Raw genomic sequence first — 24,550 nt, 5'->3', positions numbered from 1 at the left:
GATGGACAGATGGCTGGGAAAGGGGGCTTTTGGTTCCAGCCAAGAGTGAGTCACGCCAAGCCAGAAACCACAAGCGCGCTCGCCCATTGTCTGCCCCGCTGCAGTCAGCCAGTCCGTCAGCCAGTGCAGAACATGACTTGGCGTGAGGAATAATCTTCATTCTTCACCCATGATGCTGGATGTGAGGTATACTGTATAGTTTGGCCACGCTGGCTCATTTGTTTCACTGCCACCACGGCTGAATTTTGGCAGTTTTGCTCAGTCGGTTAGTCGGTCAGACGTTCTGAATTTCAAGATGAATATTCACCCTGTCTTATAGTTAGGGTTTGGGTTATTGGTGGGTAAAGTTTACAAACCTTACACGGTCGCATTAGGTCATTCATAACATATTAATGCCTAGAATATGCCAGAGAGGCACTTCACAGTCCTCTCCCCTTTTTGAGGAAAACTGCAGAGGCTAGAAAGCCAAAGCCCATTGGTGATCCCATGAGAGAGAGGGGGGGGGGGGGGGGGGGTTGAGAGGAGGAGAGTGAGGGGATGGGATGGGATTTGAAGGGATGGAGTTGGGTGAAAAGGCGAGTGAGGGAGACAGAGAGAGATAGAGAGATGGAGCGGAGAAGGCATGGGGAATTACTGGGAGAGGAGACCTGAAGGAGCATGAATGAAAATGAAAACAGATAGGATCGGGCACAGTACACAAGCTGTGAGTGAGAGTATGATGTGGCACAGGGGAAAGAAGCAGGAGAGGGGAGATAGATGTTAGAACTGAAATAAAAAAGGAAAGCTATGGAGTCTTAGCAAGGACTCCTCTACCATGAAGTATAGACCGGACCAGAGAGCACTTTATAGCACGCATACACGGCTTATATTTTTCTGCATGACTACAGCTCTCCATTTTCTTTGTAGATACAGATATATAACGATATAGAAGCACTCCTATAGTCCTGCTGGTAGCTATAAATGGAGATGGAAGCTTTGAGATCATGAGGAGATTCCCTGGTGTAGCTATAGCTTTTACTGTATGCTTTCCACTATAAGAGACACTGACAGCGTCCTGGGAGGCAGCACCTACTGACTCACAGTCCCTCCGTTCAATGGTGGCAATTAGCCTCAGCAATTTGTAATGTCTAATGTAGTGACCGCTGTGCCACCGCTGCATGTAGAGGCAATTCGCAGTCTTGCAGCAAAGACCCCTGTCTAAATAAATCAATAGGACCATTATAGAGACCGCAGGACCACTGCCCTCTATTTCACTCTCTCTTCAGCTCTCTGTTTCTGTCTCTGACCCACACACATAACAGCCACCTCTCTCTCGCTCTCTCTCTCTCTCTCTCACACACACATACACACACACACACACACACACACACACACACACACACACATATACATGATTCCTCTTTTTTTTTAATTCTGCCTCCCCCTGTCTCTCTCCCTAAGGTGCCAGTGAACAGTGGTAGTTTTTTGGGGGTGTGGCAGTAGGAAGTAGACTTGAACAATTAATTTAAAAAAACTATACAATATGAACTTCTGCAATTTCCAAATAGCAGAGGCTGCAATTAATTGCTTAAGCGAGATAAACAAGGTATTTTAAAGCTCCAGGTAATTTTTGGTCCATGAATCACGTACAATGTTGGTCAATCGTAAATCCTGAACACCGACATCTATGTTTTTTTAACAAAACCACTTTTATTTAAACAATTTCATAAAGTTGTAAAAAAAAATTATGACAAGAAATACATGATGATATGAATCGCAGTTTAAATCGCAATTGCAATATTCTGTCAAATAATCACAATTCGATTTTTTTGTCAATATCGTTCAGCCCTAGTAGGAAGAACATCCTTCAACTGGAGGTCCCGGGTTCAATCCTCCCTGCTGAAGTGTCGTTGAGCAAGACACCAAATCCCTACCAACTCTCACTCTGACCTCCCTGTGGAGCGGGGCAAGCCAGGAGACAATTTCCCTCCAGGGATGAAACTATCATACGATTACATTATTATTAATGGTGTGTGTGGGCTACAAGATACTGTTGGTATCAGTGTGGGAGCGGGTCTAGAGGTTGGTCATGTCAGGCAGCCAGAGGCTTGTCCTGTCGCTGTGAGTCTTTGTCAGTGTAGCCGTCACTGCGTAGCCTTCACAGCTCCACCAGCCCGCTCTGCCGGCTCCACAGCTCCACGTTCAGAGCATCTGTGCCGTGCCCCGACAGCTCCGGGGGCTAGTGACGCCCCTTGTCAACCCATCCCATTCAACCATATGTGACCCTTACACCATTCCCTAAAAATAGGCATTTCACTTAATCTACACATCACCCAGAGTTAGACGCTGGGTGTCATTAACGGAGAAGTGTGCTGTGCTAGTCTTTAAAGTTATGATTTAATTGAGGTGATGAGGGAAGTCTGATGTTAGGCTGGACAACAAGATGAACATGACAGAATTTCTCTCAGCGAACCTGTTTTTTAGCTCCACTTTAGGCGATCCGGTGGCCTTGTCAGTAATTGGACCACAACATAATTTGCTCTTGCACAGTCATTCCCATCCGTCTCTGTTCAAAACGTAATCTACCATAGGTGATAGCCTCCCTCGTTAGGCTAATTGGTCTTAATGAGCTAAAATCACATTATTCTCCCCCAGCCTTTCCTTTCATGTAAGATGCAGCTAAATCAGTGTGTCATTTTAAAGGCACGTGCTTGTTGAAAGGACCCTGGGCAGCTGGAGCCGTGTCATTGATTGGTTATGATAAGCGCCACTGATTAGCATGTCATCCTTTGATCTACAGTTAGTGCTCCTTGGGGAGTGACTGCTGGCCATAAACCAGCGAGCCTAGTTTGACTTCTAGTCCCACGGGCCGACCTCTGACCTCTCTGACCTTACACAACCTCATGACAGGTCAGACAGAGGACCGTCATGCGTCAGCAATGCAAAAAAAGAAATCTTGATTATGGTCATCTTTCAGCGGGCTATTTTTAACTTTAGCTGGTCCTTTATGAGGATGGGAAATTTTAATTAAAACTGTAATTATTCTCATTTGTCCTATGTGGCTTTGCACTCTGCTCACATGTAATGAATCACCAGCGATCTGATAGGCAAGGCTTTAGAGTAGCTTTCACCTCAGAACCACTACTGTCACGATCAGAGTGGTGAGGAAATCTATTCTAAATCTTTAACTGTCTCTCTCTCTCTCTCTCTCTCTCTCTCTCTCTCTCCCTCTCTCTCTCTCTCCCTCTCCCTCTCTCTCTCTCTCTCACACACACACACAGTCACTCTTTCCACTTCATTTTCCCCGGTGGCTCAGTGAAGGAGTCGTGACATGCTAGTGTGTGCGTAGTGTGATCCATGATGAGAGCGAGCGTGTAGATTTGGGATTTACTGCAGTAAACATGCTCCTCGGGAGGGAGAGACGTGACACTCATTTACGGACTGACATAAATAGATCATATCAAGGCAATAGTGTATGTGTTTGTGTGTGTGTGTAAAAAAAGTACAAGACAATTTACATACACGGCACATACGCAAGCCACATCCATACGCCACATGCAATGCCCAGCATTGATCACTGCAGATACGCGATGAGCAGATGGATTGACTGTGAGGGGTAACTGGAAAAAAAAAAGAGAGGGAGTGACAGAGGAGAAGGAGAAGGAGGGGGTGGGCAGAGGGATATGGAGGGGAGGCTGAGAGAGGGAGAGGAAGAGAAAGAGAGAGGGGCAGAATCACTGAGGTAGCACAGGGGATCCTGGGAGAGGGAGAGTGCAGGACACACACTGAGAGAAAGAGAGAGAGAGAGAGAGAGAGAGAGAGAGCTTGCATCGTGGCAGCAGCAGCACCTGAGAAGCAGCAGCAGCTTCGTTTGCATCAGAAGCACGATCGGTCACAGGCAGCATAGAGCACCGAGCATCCAGCCACCAGGACCCACGCTGATAAGCTGTTGTTGTTATTCATCCCATGTGGAGGAGCATGGCAGCCCAGCCTGGGAAGGCTGCAGCGGAGCAGGAGCAGCAGCAGCAGCAGCAGAGCCAGTGCAGAGGCTCTGACTGAGGCTGGAGCTGAGACCAGGGCTGGAGGCAGAGCCTGAGCAGAGAGAGAGAGAAGGAGAGAGAGAGAGTGAGAGAGAGAGAGAGAGAGAGAGAGAGAGAGAGAGAGAGAGAGAGAGAGAGAGAGAGAGAGAAGGGGGGACGAGCAGCATCGCAGCCACCTGACTCAGACTGGGAGTCAGCCTCAGCACCTGCAGCGGCAGTCTGAGCACACCAGCTATCAAGGAGACTGGGGCAGACGGGGAGCGAGCTGCTGAGATTATGCACGGGGCAGAGAGCTCCTGTGGATTCCCCATCTTTGGCAGCAGCAACAGCAGCAGGAGCAGGAGCTGTGGCTCTACATATAGCAGCAGCAGCAGAGCTAGCTGTAGCTGCAGTAGTCTAAGAAGCCCCAACTCCGAAGCTATTTGTTTATCCAGAGATGAAGGTAGCATTTACAGCCAAGGTGTAGTAAGAGTCAGCTGTCGATGTAGCCACAGTGTTAGATGTATCTGTAGCCGTAGCACTGAAGGTAGCTGTAAAGCTGTTGCAAAGGTGAGCACAACAGTCCAGTTAGCTGTAGTTGTAGCAGTAGCAGGTGGGGCAGTGGCTCAGGACACTGAATGACCAGTGTGGCTGATGAAGGCCACCTGGATCCGGTTGCTGAAACGAGCCAAGGGAGGTCGCGTCAAGAGCTCCGATGCCTGTGTAAGCAGATTTTAAGTATGTTTACATGTGTACCTTTGTGTGTGCGTGTGTGTGTCTGTCAGAGAAAGAGAGAGGGAGAGAGAGAGTAAGAACAGACCTGCAAAGTTGGTATGTTTGTGTGTGCATGCGTGTGTGTGTGTGTGTGTGTGTGTGTGTGTGTGGGTGTGGGTGTGTATAGTAAGTAGGTAAACCTTTATTTATATAGCACCTTTCAAAACTTCAAAACAATGAGTTACAAAGTGCTTCACAACATTGAAAGCACAGAAAACAAGGTTGCAAAGAGTATGACACATATGTACTTGTACATGTGTGTGTGTGTGTGTGTGTGTATGTGTGTGTGTATTCCCTTCTCTGTGTCTAGTGCATCCATCAGTGCATGGGTGGGGGTCAGGGTGGCACGGTTGTGTATTGACGGTGATGATGCGAAGCCCGGTGTTGTTATCAGTTATGGCTGTCAGATCCCGGGCAGCGCTCCATATCACCTCCCTCTGACCCACTGGGACGGTGCGCTGGATCACGCCCCATCGTCAGGCGTGACATGATGGAATAATCACACCAGACCAGTGATTTTCACCTGCCCTTTTCAAGTGAGAATCACGTGTAATAAGGAGCATTTTTAACTAGTGTGTATCATATTCTCACAGTGAGGAGATACTGATTCACAGTGTGACTCAAACTTGAACTTGAACAGCGTTTTGAAGAGTGACAAAGACGCGGCGCGTGTTTTGGATGCCCTCCGAATGTTTCGGATGCCGCTAGGAGATGAATATGATGCGTTATTCATACACCCGATGTGATGAAGGCAAGAGCTGCCCATGGATAGTTAATGAGCTAGGTTTCAGATGAACGCTGGGTTATTCATAGATGCTGTCTCAGGTACAAAGTAGGGAGACGAGACACAGGGACAGTTGACGAGCGGCTTGGTTTCATATAAGATGGAGGATATAAATATGAATAGTCTTGTATTGTCTATCATAATAGTAGTGGTGTCATTTCCATTCTTAAGCCTGGTAATGTAGGCAGGGAAGAGGAGAGGTATGATCCTCCTTTTTATGTGTGTGATGGCTGGGTAATTCTAATCAGGCATAGAGTGAGGGAGGCTATTTTTAACTCAGACACAGCAGAGTATAATGGTGCAGTGAGATGAATGAGAGACCTTGTGTGGGTGCCATAGTAGTGTGCAGGTAAGGACATGGATCGCACTCCCTCCACTTAGTTAAAAATCCCTCTTTTTATATCATAGAGCTTGATTTACGCAGACTGACCTAACCAAAAATAAGGGAATAATTCACTGTAGTGTTTTATTGTATTTCATTTAGCTGAAATAAGCAGTGGCTCAAACAAACTGAATGTAAACATACTGATCTGTGCAGCTATAGCCTGTGTGCATCCATTACTTCATGTACTTTTGCAGTTTTTAGAGGTCTGCATGCCTGTACCATAACGTATATGTTATATAAGTGTGTGTGTATGTGTGTGGTGGTGTGTACATAGGCATGTCGCCCACAGGAGTGATTGAATGTGTGTCTAGGGGTGAACGTGTGTGTGTGTGTGTGTGTATGTGCGTATTTATATACGTGAGTCTGGTTGTTTATGAGTGGATCTGTAGCACACACATATCACAGAGAGAGAGACGTAGCGGGAGCCAACATTTCCCCCCAGTGTTTACCACAGAAGGCACACAGCAAATCTACAGGCAAGCAGCTGAAAGGCTCCTATGGACAGAAAAAAGAGCTAGAGGATAGAAAGGATAGAAAGTGATGCTATGGGAGACACTGAGCGTCCTTTGGCATGCTTTCTCAGACAAAGAAGAAGTGCTTGTGAGTTTGGAATTTCCCCCAGAGTGTGGCAACGGTGCAATTTCCCAAAAAACCATGTGCCTGCTCCTTTCACTAGGTTCAGTGCTCTGATTCATTATTCCGTGGGGTTAACTGAGGTTACTTTGATTCCTGGAACTTCATAGACATTTTAACATTTTAGTCTGTGTGTGTGTGTATGCGTGTGCTTGTGCGTGTGAGCTGAACATCAAACGCTCACCCTCTTTGAGTCAAACATTGCCTTTTTAGAGCAAGGACAATGCAAAGCAAAGTAGGTTATCTCCAATGTCCTCAAGACGCTGCCAACCTCTCCAAGTTCACTGCTGCTTGGCTGATAACAGCAAGCCAATTGGAATTATACAGTGTGGATTCTGGGGAGGTGGGGAGGGGGGGTTAAGTTTCAGTGTGGTGTGACGCTGTTTGTGTTCCTGCAGGGTTCGGCCGACTCCTACACCAGCCGTCCATCAGACTCCGATGTGTCCCTGGAGGAGGATAAGGAGGCCGTGCGCAGAGAGGCAGAGCGACAGGCTCAGGCACAGCTCGACAAGGCCAAGGTAGGGGATCCTGCACCAGACTGCGCCGGGTCGCTCTGTCCACCTGTCTCTGTTTTTGCCTCTGCCTGACTCTGTCGGTTTGGAGGGGGGAAGCATGATAATATTTCAGATGAGGTCCTCCCAGTTTGAAATATGTGCTCCAGATATCCCGAAAAGTTGTTACTTAGTTTTGGGTGGTATTAATATATTTTTCTACTTTTAGAGGGTCAAACATCTCCACTGAGCAATTTGAGATTGTTCAGCCGTTTAAACGACGTCTAAATGGTTATAGACATCTAGGCTAAATGAGGCTACACAGGTGCATATTTTTGATATTTACAGCTGTTTATGCATTGTTTAAATGTGTAATATTGTATTTACCGTTTGGTCTAAAACTGGGCTATAAATTGTCAAAAAGAACCTGGGCTATATGAGAGCTAAAGCGTGGAGGCAACATAGAAATGATGTGTAATGCTCAGGGGGATCAATGGTGATAGAAATTTGAGAGAGAATTTTACTTTTGTCTTTCCAATTACATTAAATAATTTCCTTTGCCATAGTTGGTGAAACTAAAATGCTACAATGAGGTTTCAAGCTTGCTAAGGTTTCCAAAAGGGCAAAATGCAGCGTTGAGAGGAATAGTCTGACCAAGGACGGCGCATAAAGTTGATGTTTTTTTTGTTTTTTTTTTAAGTTTTTAATTTTTTGCCTTGACAAGCCCATCCATTCGTCCATCTATCCATCCACCCGTCTCTCTCTCTCTCTCTCCCCCCCCCCCTCTCTCTCTCTCTTACATTGCTTTAATGTGCTAATATTTTACTAATCCCGGGGTAAGACTGTGGGCAGTGCTGCAGTACGGACTAGGTGGCTATATGAGAAGCAGGATAGCACAGTTGACTCCAGCTGGCCGCTCAGATGAAGAAAGGGCCGTTGGGGGCCAGTGATGTGAGCGGCCGGGGGGCCTCAGGGGGACAGAGGGCTCAGCCTCACTGTTTATCAGAGCCAAGCCTGCCTGCTCTGCCCTGCTCTGCCCTGCTCTGGGCCACAATTAGCAGCATATAAACAAACAAACAGACACACACACATGCACAGCAGAGCAGACTTGCCTTGTGCAACAGGCATGGCAATCAGATCTCACTTGCACAAAATCACTCAAATTGCTCTGTTAAGATTTATGCCTTTGATGTGTGAAATAATTCTTCTATCTTCTGTGTACATGCTGTTCTCTCCCCACTTCAGGGTTTCCAGCTCATTGGATAGTTCATGATGTTCTATTTTTGCGTATTAATTTGAGCAAAAGTCTGATAAATTGGTTTAGTGTCTATAACAGCTAGCTCACTCATTAGCTCTAAGCTCTAAGCTTTTAGCTATCCAGCCATTCTAACAGGCTTTTTCCTCCTGCGCTGTCTCACGGTTTGTAGCCGGCAATGAGACAGATCAGTCCAGCAGCTCGATGTTGTTATTTCCCAGAGTCAACCTCTTTGCTCACTAATTAAAAAGATAACTTGGCTGTAGATAACCTGGCACAGATTACCCCCGCTGACATTTTGTGTGATAGATGAGCAGTAAAAAATAGCTTCTCAGTGGTTTGGCCACCAGAGACAGAGCAAGCTAGGGTCAGAGGAAGTGCAGACTCTCTGACTGCGATCCTTTATGGGTAGTAATTCACAAAGACTTCCCCACCGTACCACTGATATACTTAGCTGGTGTAGACAGTAGGGGTGATGCCTGTAGGTAATGTACAAGATGTTCCATTGCCCTCATATGTCTTCATATATACACATACTGTATATTCTCATATACACATATACTACACCCACAGCTGTCTCTAATTAACCTTAATTATAGAATATAGCCTGTCTAGTCTTTAAAGTGGTGCCTTTACTCTGGCATGTTGTTGAACATTCAGTCTGGTCTTCTTCTTCATCAGCCAGTTTTGTCTACATTGTTTGGCCATACAGACTGCTCAGGTGTGGGACCCCCCATTCTTCATATGACCAGTAGTAGATCGTAAGACTAGGCCATAGTCTTGGCTGGTGTAATGTCTCAAAGGCACTGCTCAGACTGTTTTCATGCACAGTATTTGAATGTTATGGCCGACGTCAGGGTTTCCGGATTTAAACAGGGATGACTCTGTTGTGATTGATATATTGATTATTCTCTGAAGTCTCATATGTCTGGATCTTGGAGGTCACAATCAAAATCAGATCAGATCAGCATCAGAATCAGTCAATTTAAAGCTGCACTGGGCAACTTTGCAGCCCCAGATGGCAGCTAGAGGTATCTGTCTGAATTTTGAGGACTTCACTAGCCAGGAATCCTGTGAGGTGAGGTCAGTAAAGTAAATGCCTTCTTCATAGTGGCTGTGGGGGGTGGAGGTGGTAAAGTGGTTTCCGCCGTCGTTGGTGAGTCCAGCAGACTTTCTTTTGGACAAATAGAGTAAATCTGCAGCATTTCAGTTAGATGTGGATGGGGCACTCTTCTCTGTCGCAGACCCACTTCCTGATCTAGGCTGATAAGAAAGCTGGATTTTTACATAAAAATCTTGCCTTGTGTAGCTTTAATTCACCAAGTACAGTGGATGCATAAGGAATCTGACTTAATTGGTGCTGACACATTGCAAGACACATTTTTAGTGCAGACAAGACTTGACATGACATGACATGACATGACATGACGGAAGACTAAACATAAACACACTACAAGTATACATTTAAAGCCAAGTAATTGTACCAGTCCAGCAGCGCTGGAAAAGTTGGCATAGTCACAGAGATTCAAAGTACAACTAGGTGGCTCAGGTTTCATCATCAGTTTTTATTGTGTGTAGCTATACTAAAACATGTGCCCTTGCACAATTATGGAACAATCTTCCCACATTGCGTTGATGAAGGTTAAGGTGCCTGCATACCACATAAAAATGCATTTTACATGCTCACAGTACGCCCCGAGGCTAGTGCACAGAGCTAGCTAGAGGCTGGAGTGAATTCATTTCAAATCGATCTAGAACATTCAAGGTGAAACAATATGGGGTTGTTGATTTATAGTATGACATCCTGCGCGTGCTCCTAATGGAAAGGCTGCGCTGCGTTACATGGCCAATCAGCATCAGGGAGGGCAAGTGTTCACTCAGTCAGTGTAAGTACAGAGAGGACCGGGAGGTATTATCTAATGAAATATTCATAGTGTGGTGTGATATTGTGAGGAGTGTCTCTGTGGTGTTAATTGGCTGTGGTCCATGGCGCTGCCTCCCAGGGTTCCCAGTTACAAATCTGGCTCCTCTTATGCCTGTTATCTCTGTGGCTCTTTCCATTTCTCTTCCGCTCGCTTTCTTATCCTCACTCTATCTCCTATCTATCTGTGTCCCTCTCTCACCGCCTCCCCTTTGCCTCCTTCACCTCCTTTTTACGGTATATCTTGTTCTGCCCATTTGCTCTCTCCTGTCTTCTATCATTCTGTCCGTCTCATTTCCCCTTGCTCCCTTGCTCCCTTCCTCCCTTTTTCCCCTCCTCCCATGCCTATTCCCAGATCCCTAAACCCTCCACCTCCGTCCTTCTCCTTCGCTCGCTGCGGTCAATACGGCATCCCTAATGAAGGCCTGTGTTACGTAAGAAGGAAGAGAGGAGTGTGGGCTTGGTCAGGAGATGTGGAGTTACCGGAGTGCTATGGCGCCATTACGTACAGATCCTGCCGTCACCTGTGATACAAAGTGGCATGTGAGGCCGTGTGTGCGTACATGTGTGCCCACGGGTCTGTAAAATGTCATTAAGCCTATATAGGAAGCTAGATGATGGATCAATGCAAGCAGAGCAGCTGGGAGGGAGGAAAGAGGCAGCGGTCCATGAGACAGCCTATCCCTCTCACAGAAAGAAAGACCACATACATGTTCTAATGGACCTAGTACCTTCATGCAGCCATGTGACTCAAAGCATGCAACCATCAAGGACGCTCTGTCCTCTGTGTGTCCCAACGCTGTACACACACCGGACTGGATGCTCTCCTCAGTGGGGTTGACACAAACACACACACACACACACACACACACACACAAACCCAGCTCAGTGCGCTCCTGGAATATTTTACACTGCTGTCCTGGTGAGAAAAGCGACTGCAGGAGGATTTCTTTGATGTATTTTTTTTTTTCCATAATTCCTCATAGTTCATCATCGGTCGGTTTGCACCTGTTATATTTCCATGAGGCATTGGCTGACAGTGAATGCCATCATGAATAAATGAGAATACCCTACATCCATATAGCACTTCCCATCCTCCACTGATGAATTCCTCCCACAGCACTATACTGTAATGTACTATGTAGTGTTGAGGATCCAGAACGGCATCCTGATCCTTACAAATCCCATCAGTCCTACTTTCCTGTTTGGAGGTAAACGCCGGGGGGAAAAAAAATCATCCATCTTAACAAGTCATTTAATCTAGTATTGAATCCTTACAGAAATGTGCTGAGTGCTCAATTCCACTTGCTTCCAATGCAAATTAACTTGTTTCAAAAGTTCAATCAAGTGACATTACCTTGATGCTAGTGGAGTGATGTACCTTGTCTTTCTCTTTTTTTTTTAAACTGTACTGGAAACAAGTGAAATTGTCTCATCCCGTTGGCAGATTTTTTTTTCAGTTACTTAAAGAGAAAAAGTTACTACAGCTTCTCTGCCAGATTTGAGGGCACTTTGAAAGCATTTTTTTAAAGTGTGTGTAAGGTCCAACTAGGTTACTGTATCAGAGCTCTGATCGCAGCCCCAGTGAGGTTCAATTTGGCTTCCAGCAGAACGTTAGGCTGAAGCTCGGTACATCTGCCTCCCCCCCGTCCCGCTCTCTTTCATCTGCAGGTAAATATTTAGCGCGTGAGGCCACGCTGGGAGAGATTGCTCTGAGCTACATGCCTGTGCGTTCGGCTCGGCTTTCAATTGACCACCGTCGGGCTCGTCGCACTGTCACCGGCTGAGCAAATGTAATCTGGTAGAGGGCATGTCCATGTCGTCAACTGTTGCCCCAAGATTGTGTCCAAAAGCATTTTATGTAATTCTTAAAGGAATGTGTCTCGTATGGATATTCTTAGGAGCGCGACACGGGTGCAAGGATCTGGATTTAGTGTTTGTCTGTGTGCATGTGGTTATCCCCTGCTATTTTCTCATGTTGTGACCTATTTTTAAATCTTTGTTAAATCCCCTTTTTTCGCTGAAAGTGTAATGCCTTTACTATGGGCAGAGGAGATTTGCTCTTGCTTTGTCCAAAAATATCTGTGGAATCTACAAATCCGCAATATGACATGTGATCGATCAGCTACATAAGGTGGTTATGTGTGGGCCTGTAGAGGTGCTGGAAACATTTCATTAGCTTTATTATCTATATGGACCGGCTGCTTGTCCCAGAGAGGAAGGCCAGCGATAATCGGATAGGAAGCCCAATATTGATTAATCCATTGTAAAGATTGTAGCTAGATTTACGAGCCATTTACATGAGTGCTGTTTGTAGCAAGTAAACACAAGACAAGAGTCCTGTTGTACTGTTGTGCTCTTAAGTGGTTATTGCAACAAACGTTAACATGAGTGTTTTAGCCTGTAGCAGACAGACAGAGCAGCAGCGGGCTCATTCATGGAGAGATAGCCCAGCTGAGTGAGGATGAGTCACAGCCTGCTTGTTTCCCTCGCTATGAGTTATTTTTACACCTCGCACAAAGGGAGGAAAACAGCTCACTAATAGCACGCTAAAAAAAGTTCTAATTTCAGGAACAGATATCTCTACTCTCTCTATGGGCATTCAAATTCTGCGGTTGTGGTTTTTTCAATTATGACACAACTGCCATTTGACAGCCACTCTAATCTTACGTATGATCTGACATTTCCATCTCTGTCCCTCCATTGTTCCTCCTGGCAGACTAAACCGGTTGCGTTTGCTGTTCGCACAAATGTCAACTACAGCGCCAGTCACGATGATGACGTCCCCGTGCCGGGCATGGCCATCTCCTTTGAGGCTAAAGACTTCCTCCATGTCAAAGAGGTGAGGAGGCAATCACTTCAGTATGAGATGATATTTAAGATGGTTGATGCTGACAGCTATGGTGGTGATGGAGAAGATTAGGAGGAGGGAGGAGAATGCTGAAGGTGATGGTATTATTGTCTTAATTCACTCCCTGTGTAGAAATTCAACAATGACTGGTGGATAGGCCGCCTGGTGAAGGAAGGCTGTGAAATCGGTTTCATCCCCAGTCCGGTGAAGATCGAGAACACGCGAATCCTCCAGGAGCACAGAGCCAAACAGGGCAAGTTCCACTCCAGGTATGAGGCTCGTCCACAACACAGTCTCTTCTCTTGTCTTAACTTAGATCTGTCAAGAATTTCAGTGACAAAGTGCTGTGATCCTAAATGAGAAAACACTCCCTCTCTCTTTTCAGTAAATCAGGAGCAAACTCGTCCTCTAGTTTAGGTGAAGTGGTTCCTAACTCACGGAAATCCACCCCTCCTTCCTCTGGTGAGTACTTGATAGCCATCATTTCTAACTCCAGCTTTGTACTTAAAAGATTATTTAGTCTTTTAAATCAACTTTGAACCACTCTGATTTTGAGTTACTAGTAAAAATTATGATAGTGGAATATGAAGGTAAGATTTATTTCTTACATTTTTCATATCTTGTTGATCAAGCTGCAGTAAAGTTGACATTTATCGATGTCAGTTATGTTTTAACTGCCATTACTGCACTTTTAAATGTTTTGTTTAATATTGCTGTTGCTCTCCACATTCTGTATCAGTCCTGTGCTACTGTGGATGTGAAATGTTCCCCCTGTCCCCTGTAACCTCCTGTGTTCGCCTCTGTGTGATGGTGGTCTTGTCTGTCTGTGTGCGTAGCAATTGACATAGACGCCACAGGCTTAGACCCCGAGGACAATGAGCTTCCAGTCAACCTGCGCTCCCCTAAAGCCAGTCCAAACACTGTCATGTCACCCCTAGCAAAAGAGAAACGAATGCCCTTCTTTAAGAAGGTAAACCGGGGCTCTATACTACACTACCCCCCCCCCCTCTCTTTTTCTCTGTCCGTCCGCACGGCTCTGACAAAACGCCTTTGGCTGCTCGGCCTCACTCAGCGCCCGTTCTGTTTGTCTACTTGTGCCACCGTCCTCGTCCCTCGGCGTGCATCCAGCCGTTAGCATGCGTGCCTGTTCTTAACTTCTCTCTCTTTCCTCTTCCGTCTCACCATAGCTAAGCAGAAGCAAAAGTCGGTAAGTTGTGGTGCAGCGACACGGCAGGGCCCGGCCTGTGCCGTACCTCTGATTCCCCTCCTTACTGACAAACCCCCCTCTCTCTCACTCCCTGCTCCTGAGATCTCTGTATTTGTTTTTGTGTTTTTTTGTGTTTTTGTATTTACGATTCAGATTTAGTGGGACCTCAGTGTGCACGGCATTTTAATAAGCTAGACGAGAGCGACTTCATTCTTTGCTTCTCTCTGTTTTGGTCGTTGCCATGTAACAGAGACAAATTATCATCATCATAATCTTGGATGACCTCCATTATTTGGTGCTCTGGGCAGAGCCAATCATTGTTTTGATTTGCCCTCACAATATTTTGCATTTCATGTATTAAGCTTATGAGTGGTCTCTCCATTCATATTTTTTTATTTTTTTGGATCTGGCAGTAACAACAATGAAAGCAGCGATAAGGACCACTTCCCATGACTATACTGATATTAATCAAGTAACCCAAGGCTGAACTTAGGTTAACGAAAGTATTTCAGCTGAACCACATTGTCCATTAATACTCTCATGTTAGTCAGCGGCAGCGTGCATCTTTCACCAGTTCCCTTGCTCTGATGTAGCATAGCGTCCCTAGGGGAGTCCAGTGACGGCAGCAGATCGTACGAGCTTAAGAACAACGAAGACAGTCAGAGAGATAGAAAAGAGAAGTGGAGAAGACAAGGTGATAGACAGCAACATAAAGTCCACAGAAAGACTCATCGTAAAGACACAGACTCATAAGATGGAGAGAACAGCTTAAAACATAACGGCAAACAAGGGGAGGTGGAAAAAAAAATATTATGTGGTAGATACAGTAATTAGCAGTCCTTTTAAGTATCTAGAGGAGGTAGAAGTCACCCTCAACCCTCCCTCCCTCTCTCCCAGCTGTCTCCTCTCCTCTCTCCCTGCTGTCTCCAGCAGAGCTTAGATCACGCACTGTTGTTGCTTTAGAGAGAGAGAGAGAGAGAGAGCGCTTTCGTTTTCCTCCAGTGTGTCGGCATATCCACACATCCTTCAGACATACTGCTGTCAGACGCCTGGGACACACACAGCGGCGGCAGGCTCACCGCCTGGCTGTCAGACGCAGAGACAGAAATGCACTTCCTGAGAGAGTATACAAAGAGAGTACAAAACATAACAGCATTAAAGGGACATTCTTTCCAAACCTACACAGAAAATCCCTTCTATTCTGGGCAACTAAATATGTAGCTTGCTGCAACAAAAGGGACAACCAGCAGGATATCAACTTTATCAAAAAAGATACAAGATAGCTACATGCAGGAAAATAAAGGTGGGAACTGGCACTGAAAATGGTTCTTCAGAGTGATGCCATAGGAGAACCATCTACAAAGAACCTTATATGGTTCTTTGGGATATTAAACGATTCTTAATTCTTAGTTATTGGATGGTGGGTGATGGCATAAATGTGGAAAATAACCAAACCCCGGCCTCCATAGTACAGTATATATTGTGCAATTGCTAATGAGGCTGTACAAGCGCAGATAAACAAAAACACAATGCAGCTGTATAAACAAAGGAGTGCAGAAATGGTTCTTTAGGGTTCTTTGTGGAACCAGAAATGGTTCTTCTGTGGCGTCACTCAGAAGAACCATTTGCGGCACCTTTTATTTTTCTGTGTGTACAAAATATACTGTATGTCATTCTTTTCTAATACCATTTCTCCTCATTTTATTACTAAAGGAAGTTGCTTGGAGCTTGGAGAATTCCATCCATTGCTAATTTAATGTATTAACATTTTGATAAACGTATGTTGCTCTCAGTTTTTCAGCATTTTCCTGTAAATCGCTATTGTTATTTTTCAAGTTGCTTCGTTAAAACATTTCAAACATCACGCCAATAATAATGCCCATTGGATTTGAATTTAAAAAACGAGGCTGTCACACTAACTGAGCTCCCACTTTGTCCCAGCAGTAGTAAGAAAGTGTGTCTGCCTGTTTCCCCTCTTCCCAAAAGTCTCAGTTGTAGCTACTGTAGATCTGCTTTGGCATTTTTGCTGTCTGACTAACCTCTTCCTGTTACAACGCTCCCTTCTGACCCGATTACGTCAGAATCATGAGATGAGAGGATTTATCTCAGCACTCAACACAACAATGTCACGGAATGTTGTAGTTTATTGTAACCTAACAAATATATGAATTTCGACGACGTGCGGATGTTAATATTTGTATAATAAACCACCAAATCTGTTCTATATCAAAGAAAGCTTGCTTGTGTTTTGTTGGGGCCAGCTGAGACATCTCATTTCATGGTTCACAACGTTCCAGTGCTTTTAAATTGTCTAGTGCGTTGTTGTTCCAAATCCCAAAGTGATTTGTGATGGCGAGTGTTTACTTTATCTCCATAAATGTGTGCAACTGTTTTCCCTCTTCTTCTTCTTCTTCTTCTGCTCCCCGAAGACGGAACACATTCCTCCGTACGATGTTGTGCCTTCCATGCGGCCCGTGGTTCTGGTTGGACCATCACTGAAGGGCTATGAGGTAAACAGCAGCACCGGCAAAACTTTGGCATCTCCCGCCGCCTGTCCAGCTGATCACACGGCGCCGTCTCCAGCACAACACCGGCTTTGTTGTTCATCTGGGAAACGATCATTACAGTCCAGAAATAAATATGTCCAGGCTTCTCTCACTTACACAGGGAGAAATGTTTCTGTCCCTCTATGCACTGCAAAAACTGACAAATTTGTTGACAAGTTATTTTATCTTGTATCCAGACTTATTTTAGGATTTTTTCAGTAAAATCATATTACTGCACTGGCAGATAATTTTACCCAGTTTCAACAAATTTGACATTTTTTCAGGATAATGTAACTTGTTTCAGAAGATTTACTTGGTAAAAGTGATTGTCTTGGATAAAGTTTCTTGTTTCAAGATTTTCTTGATTGTTTTATGATTTCTTGAAAGAAGTCGTATTGGCATGTGTCAAGTGAAATGCATTGAAACCAGCAAGATTATCTGCCAGTGCAGTGAGATAATTTGACTAAAATTATCACAAAATAAGCTTGATAGGTCTAGAAACAAGTTAAAATCACTTGGCAACTTGTCATTTTTTGCAGTGTGCATACACCCGTACAAATGTGCAGATATCTATTTTCACTGTTACTATCCTTTCTGTAAATGGTTCCTGAATTCAGATGCTGTATTCTCTTCACAGGTGACAGACATGATGCAAAAAGCACTGTTTGACTTTTTGAAACACAGATTTGAAGGAAGGTAAGTTCACTGTGACCTTTTAATCCAACCTCTCTTCCTCTTCTCCCTCATTCCTCCCCTCTCTCTGAGTCCTATAGGCTGGTATTTATCTCTCCCCTGAGGCTCGCTGAGGGAGTGTGTAACAAGTTTGTTTGGCCTGGAGATGTGTGCTGCTGCTTTAAATAGGCCCTCTCCATGTCCTTAATAGGCCATAGTGGGCCCCGGAGCAGCGCGGGATTCTCCTCACTCAATGTTAAGTCCCCCGGTTGGGCGCTGTCCCATCCAGCCATCCAGAGCAGAGGCCATAAAGTTACACAACGCTAAGATCCACTCAGATCATCAGCAGCCGCAGTGAATTCTGTTAATTCCCTTTTGATCCACTTGTATCACATCTGTTAATATGATTTAACAAATCCGCACCTCTCCTAGCTTATATTCTGTTTATTCTAGCTCTCCGGCTCTGCTCATCATCATTTGTCTAGGATATATTAAAAAATTTTTGGTGTCTTTTTCTCTCTCAATCATTGAATTGTTTAATATTTTCATTTTGGTGTCGGCCTGAGCTAAGTTTATTTTATGTGCCAGAAAAAAATTCTATATGCTTTATCAGATTCATTCCATATTTTCCCTTTCCTCTATGTCAGAATATCAATCACTCGCGTCACGGCGGATATCTCTCTCGCCAAACGCTCAGTCCTGAACAACCCCAGCAAGCACGCCATCATAGAGCGCTCCAACACACGCTCAAACCTGGGTAAGTTGATCTAGAAATGACTGCCTGCCTGGGAACATCTGGTGTTTTGATGCATAATGTTTTCAAGGAGACCAACTTATGTGAAAAAGGAAGGAAACGATTAAAGAAATTCTTCACAACGGTTATGATACTCTCCAAAGCCTGGAGTGGCCTTGGCTAGTTTTCTTCTGTTTGGAATGAAAGATAGCAAAAAATCGAAGCATGCCCGATAACGAGTTCAAGCACCCCCCTGATTTAACCGGGGTTGATTGGGGTTCAGATGTGATTAGAATGAAACAGATTCCTGAGTGATGGCCTCACAGGCCCAAGTCCGACAGAAGCCACGGGGCTAATCTTTGCTTTGTATCACCATAAGCGGCAGACAGCGCCGCTCTCAGAATAAGAAGTCCCAGAATAAATCCATGAAGTCCCAGGAAAAGCATAAGCTTGAAGCAAAAAGTGTATTCCATTTCAATTTTTTATGATTACATAGAGCCAGCACACGACACACGATGATGTGACCCCAGTCTTTTTCAAGGGTGTGCTGCTGTCCCAGAATAAACCCTAAACTCAGAAGGAGCTCCACCACCCTGCTGTCTTCTTTAATGATACATTAGGACTGAGACACATTTGGAGCGAAAGTCTTCACTCCACATTTTACCCAAAGCTATTTTAAGCCATTGCCACTCGGAATTGTTTTAGACATTTCATCAGCATACTTACACTGCCAAAATATCATTTTAAGTCATTTAGTCTAGTATTGAGCCTCAAAATCTAATTTTTCTCAAAGCGGAAAGTGGAAAAAGTGGAAATATCTGACAAAGGGGTGAGATTATTTCAATTGCTTCAAATGTAAATCAACTTTCTTCAAGAATATTCTTGAATCAAAAGCAACATTGGCTTGATACTAGTGGAGTGATTTGCTGTATGTCAAGATATAATCACTTATTTCAAGAAAATTCTCAAAACAGGTTAAAGTAGTTTGGAAACAAGTGAAAATATCTCACCCACTGGCAGATTTCAGAACAAAAACAAGATTTTATGACTCAGTACTAAACTAAATGACTTTTGCAGCGTTGTCATATCACCAGTTTACTTCTGACATTATCATGACTGTGAAAGTCACGAAGGCTGGCCATGTTTTGGTGAGATTGGGAATTGTGCCCTTCTGCGATGCTGTGATCTTTGGAGGATTGTTTTGCAGTCAAATCATTATCTGTCGGGGTGGGGGTGATGTGATGTAACAGTTCCTGTTTGTTTGAGGTAATACAACATGGCTCGCTGTTCCTCTCAGAGCTATTACTCTCTAAGCCATGTCCCCAAAGTCATGATGTCTCTTGAATAGTAAGTCTCTCTTATGAAAAAGAAGGGAATCAAGCATCGAATCAGTGATGCAATGCACTCTTATTATTAAAACCACATCTGGCTTATGGACTCCGGTTTCCAGACAGAAAAAACCCAGAAGTAGGTGTACTTGGGGGTAACTAACAGTCACAAAATGTAGTAGACTGACAAATAATCCATGCAGTCAAGCAATGTTACAAAATAAGAATTATTCCCTGTTATGATAGCACTTTGTGAGAATGAATTATCAGTTTCAACAGTGAAAAGCTTGTTAGCTAATAAATTTTCTCTCACACTCTGGTGCCAGCTACTTTCATGTTTTGGTATCATCCAACCGCACAGTCCTTATAAGTATAATCTCTGGTCTGATGGAAGCACTGACCCCCCACTCTCCCTCTCTGTGCAGCTGAAGTCCAGAGTGAGATCGAGCGGATCTTTGAACTGGCTCGGACGTTACAGCTGGTGGTGCTGGACGCTGACACCATCAACCACCCGTCCCAGCTGGGAAAGACCTCCCTGGCCCCTATTATTGTCTACGTCAAGATCACCTCTCCCAAGGTGAATACTGTATGCTTTTGTCGTGAAATTGGCCGTATTTGATCCAGCAATAAACCTAGACAGAGGAAGAAATGCAAAGGTCCTCGACAGAGAGTAATGACAGAATGAAGAATGAAAGTAGTTGGAGTGAAATGTTCCCTCTATCCCTATAGATGTAGCAGTCAAGTCCTCTGGTTTATGGATGTCCCTGGTGCATTAGGAGGCGCGGGTGTATGGATGTCCTGTCACTGCTCATATAGTTTTTCTGTAACTGAGCAGCACTCTAGCTGCGGTTTTAAATACAGGATGTCAGATTTGACTTCGCATCTCATCTGAAAGGGAGAGAGTGCGTGAGGGTACTGATTCATCACTCTGACCTTCAGCCATGTGTAAATAAGGCTCATGATTCAGCGATCAATAAGAACGCAGGCATTCGAGTAACATAGAAAATGGAAAAAAGCATAGCCGAGGAGACATGAGATGCAACCTTTAAATCAAAGGGCCATCAGCTTGAATCACACTGGATAGAATAAACAAGCCTTTACCAGCTCCCCTCTCATTTACACCCTGCTGCCATCTCCTGTACAGCTAACCTTAAAGGACAACACCAGTGTTTTTTAAGCTTGTGCCAATCCTCTAGGCCGCCCCTCTCCTTTACATGACTCCAGGTGGTGTTAGCATATTTGGAGATATCACAGCTTGTTTTCCTCCCTTCAAAAGAAGCCATTTGCTGCAATTCATTCTTGTACAGTATGAAAAACAACTTCCACAGACATGAAAATTGCCCGAGGTAGATAATCCATCGCGGTAAACACGAAGCCTTAATTTGGCTTTGTTAGAGTTTGTGTTTTATGGAAAAACCAGCACAGCCATGACCTTGTTGCCCTTCGTCCTTATGTGTCCTCAGGTGCTGCAGAGGCTCATCAAGTCCAGAGGCAAGTCTCAGGCCAAACACCTCAATGTCCAGATGGTGGCTGCTGACAAGCTGGCTCAGTGTCCTCCCGTGAGTATCCACAGTGGGCACAGATCACTGCTGACTTGGACCCAGTGTTAAAATAACCTCAAGTTTTAGGTGAACTGTGTCAGTTAGAGATAGCGTGGCTGTGGGCTTTCGTTTCATGCATATCTGAAGTCGGATTTTTGAAAGCATTATAATTCCTGCCAGTTCTATTTCTGTTCTGCTGTAATCTGCTTAGTTATTATTTTAGACTATCAAGCAAGCACCCCAGGCTTGTGAAAATTTAGGCTTAATTTAATTCAAATAGCAGTGTATATCTTTGGGGATTTTCGTTTTTTAAAAGGCAACTTTTATGGGAATATTTTCTCAGAATTAATTCCTAATGCTATTAAGTGGTTAATTCAGCTGGGTTTTTTCTAACATAGCTTTGATATTTTTGTATATCTGAGAAGCAGTTTGATTATATCTTTACAGAATTACTGGCAATGTTATTTGTAGGTTATTTATCAGAACAGTCCTAGAGTCAGTAATTATTTTCTAGGAACATTTTTCATTTGTGAAATGAAGCAATATTATCACAGGTCTGTGACACACTGCCTGTGAATTTGGTCCATAAGAACTGTAACAGCACTGATTTGCTTTCTTGCCCCCCTCACTCCTCCTTTCCTTTTTCTTTAACTCTCTCTGCACCCCTCCCTTTCTCAGGAGATGTTTGACATCATCCTAGATGAGAACCAGCTGGAGGATGCATGTGAGCATATGGCTGATTACCTGGAGGCCTACTGGAAAAGCACTCACCCTACCAGCTGCAACCCCCCCAACCCACTACTGGCAAAGCTGGCCACAGCCACCCTGCCCTCCAGCCCAGCCCCAGTCTCCAGCATGCAGGTACAAGTGCTGACCAGACTCAGGGCCAACGTAGGCTCGCCCCACAGCACAGACAGAGAGGGCAGGGAAACCTGCAGCAGTTCAGTGGAGATGAGCAGTCTGCCCTTGGCCCACTGAACAAAACAGGATAGGACAAGACAGGACAGGAGAGGATGGGACAGGATGGGGGTTAGAGAGGGAGAGAAGAAGGAAACCTGCAGGGTAATGAATGTTAAGATATGATGACAATGAGGGAAAGGAATAGAGAAAATACAGAAAAGGACAAGAGGGGGAGGAGGTAGCATGAGAGCTTGAAACCCTTGATTTCACACATACAATAGGATTGTCTTACTAATAAGTGTTTCATTTGATTTTTCTGAAAATATCAGCTAACTGTCATGCATTTGAAACTGTCATGTTTGTTTGGTGATTTAATAGTGACACATAACAGCACATTAAGTAGCATCACAACTAAATGAGTTGCACTTCAACAATAATGTGTCTTGCCATGCATCTTGGTCAGATTGTGTCAATATAATGAAAGGTTTTTGTTTATAAAATTAAATGAATTACTATGGGTCATTTCAGGTTATTTAAGTGTGCAAATACTGTATCATCCCTTCCCTCTACCCTTTCTCTGTCCACCGCCATCACAATGGGAAATGTAAGACTGAAAATGAGGAAAATCCTGATAGTGCTGAGGAGCTGGAGTGAGCTTGACATGTGATTGCTAGTGTGGTGAGTGAGAGGCCCTCAGTCACAGGCTTTCAACCTCAGATCCTGGTAATCCATGGGGAGTCAGTCTTGGTCCTGGAGACTAAAAATAAAAAAATATGAGCATTCTACAACATTCTGCCTTCAAAGCACCCTGAACCTTTCTTTTGAAATTGCATCCTCCAGGACCACAGTCAACCTTCAATGGATGGTTGATAGATATTCAACCTAAGAGTGTGCACCAGCGTGTGTGTTCAAGTGTGTGTTTGGATTTCATGGTTTTAGGTTTTGTGTGAGTACAGTATGCAGCAGTAATAACGAGGGTGAAGTGCATCTTAATCTGCATGAGTTAGTTGTGTTTGTGTGTGTTTACGATGCATTTTGCTGGTTTGTGTAACTCTACTAACTGGCGTGTGTTGCTAACCTCAGGGCAGTGGGGCAGAGCAGAAAGGAGATAAAGCGGTAGTGGAGAGAAAGGGCTCCAGAGAGGACCACCAGCACCATCACCACCACCACCACCACCACCACCAGAGCCAGGACCAGGCTGACGCCGAGGGGGAGGAGGAGGCCGAGGTGGAGGGCAACGAGGAGGAGAGGCCGCTGAGGACAGAGGCGTCCAGGAGACCGCAGCACATCCACCACCGCTCCTCCTCCACCAGGACTGAGCACCACAACCACCATCACCACCACCACCACCACAGCAGCCGCGCCAGGGGCCTCTCCCGGCAGGAGACCTTGGACTCGGAGACCCCCGAGAGCAGGGAGAGCCGGGAGAGCAGGGACTCGGCCTATATCGAGCCGCGCACTCAGGTCCTCCACCAGGAGCAGGAGGAGGAGGAGGAGGAAGAGGAGGAGGAGGAGGAGGAGGAAGAGGAGGAGGAGGAGGAGGAGGAAGAGGAGGAAGAGGAGGAGGAGGATCTAGGGGAGGGGCACCCCCAGCAGCAGCAGCGTTACGAGCCTCTGCCCCACCGGGACCACAACCACCATCACCACCACCACCATCACCGCGGCGGGGCCGAGGAGGCCGGCCACAGCATGGGACACCACCGCTCCAAGGAGCGCGAACAGGACCATAACGAACGCAACAAGCAGCGCTCTCACCACCACCACCGGCCGGCTCGGGACCACCACCACCACTACTATGACCGGGACAGGGACAGGGACCGAGAGGGGGAGGTGGCTCCCAAAAAGAGGGGCGACACGGGGGACTGGGCCAGAGACTCCTACATCCACCAGTAACAGACCAAAACCCCTGATTCCCCCCACATACACACACACACACATACACTGAGTCAATCTCATTTGGACTCCACCTCCTCTTGAAGACCATTCTGTTCTCCCATCGTGCTGCTATACCCCGACACCACAGCATCCTATTTATGTATGCTTCCTTTGTAAATGCTGTTGCATCCTTAGCAATGGCAGTATTTTGATTATATAGATATAGATATGAATATAAATATATATGTATGTGTGTATCTATGCATAGACGTTGTCGTTTATGTGTGGATATGCATGAATATTCTCAAATATGCATAATATTTTAAACCTGTGTTTGATAAAGCATGACACAAAAGCAGAATTTTTTCTGTACTGAGCTGTGCTTTCTGTGATTAGCATTTTAATTTTTATTATTTTTTATTATTATTATTTGGGTTTTTTTTTGCTTGCTACCACTTGAATAATTTGTTCCCTCAGACTACTGCTAGGGTTGACTGCTAGGGTTGACTATCCAAGTTAGTTTGATGCTGTATTTGCAGAGGTCTTTTAATTTTATGATCATCATTTATTGCTTAGTTCTTTTTTTTTTTTTTTTTTTGCACCAATGATTTTAGACATTTGGTCCTCATATATTGATGCCTCCTTTGAGGTGCACC

At 44.9% G+C, this 24,550-nt stretch overlaps 1 protein-coding gene across 1 annotated transcript in view; it reads left to right on the top strand.

The window, feature by feature from the left end:
- cacnb2a (calcium channel, voltage-dependent, beta 2a) overlaps positions 1-24,109 on the top strand; it is a 28,657-nt gene extending 4,548 nt beyond the window's left edge. The window contains exons 2-13 of the mRNA XM_071526057.1: positions 6,973-7,092; positions 12,961-13,083; positions 13,225-13,361; positions 13,478-13,554; positions 13,929-14,062; positions 16,729-16,809; positions 17,483-17,541; positions 18,165-18,274; positions 20,004-20,155; positions 21,042-21,137; positions 21,798-21,980; positions 23,103-24,109. Of these exons, the coding sequence (XP_071382158.1) occupies positions 6,973-7,092; positions 12,961-13,083; positions 13,225-13,361; positions 13,478-13,554; positions 13,929-14,062; positions 16,729-16,809; positions 17,483-17,541; positions 18,165-18,274; positions 20,004-20,155; positions 21,042-21,137; positions 21,798-21,980; positions 23,103-23,912 (2,082 nt within the window). The 3' untranslated portion in view covers positions 23,913-24,109. The remainder of the gene's footprint in view (positions 1-6,972; positions 7,093-12,960; positions 13,084-13,224; positions 13,362-13,477; positions 13,555-13,928; positions 14,063-16,728; positions 16,810-17,482; positions 17,542-18,164; positions 18,275-20,003; positions 20,156-21,041; positions 21,138-21,797; positions 21,981-23,102) is intronic.
- The last annotated feature ends 441 nt before the right edge of the window (positions 24,110-24,550 follow it).

The sequence above is a fragment of the Centroberyx affinis genome, unplaced genomic scaffold (genome assembly GCF_046629955.1).
Source record: "Centroberyx affinis isolate AG114_WGS23_722 - 3 ecotype Tasmania unplaced genomic scaffold, CSIRO-AGI_Caff_v1 ptg000109l_1, whole genome shotgun sequence".
Lineage (NCBI taxonomy): Eukaryota > Metazoa > Chordata > Actinopteri > Beryciformes > Berycidae > Centroberyx > Centroberyx affinis.
This window is presented reverse-complemented; position numbering and strand designations above follow the sequence as displayed.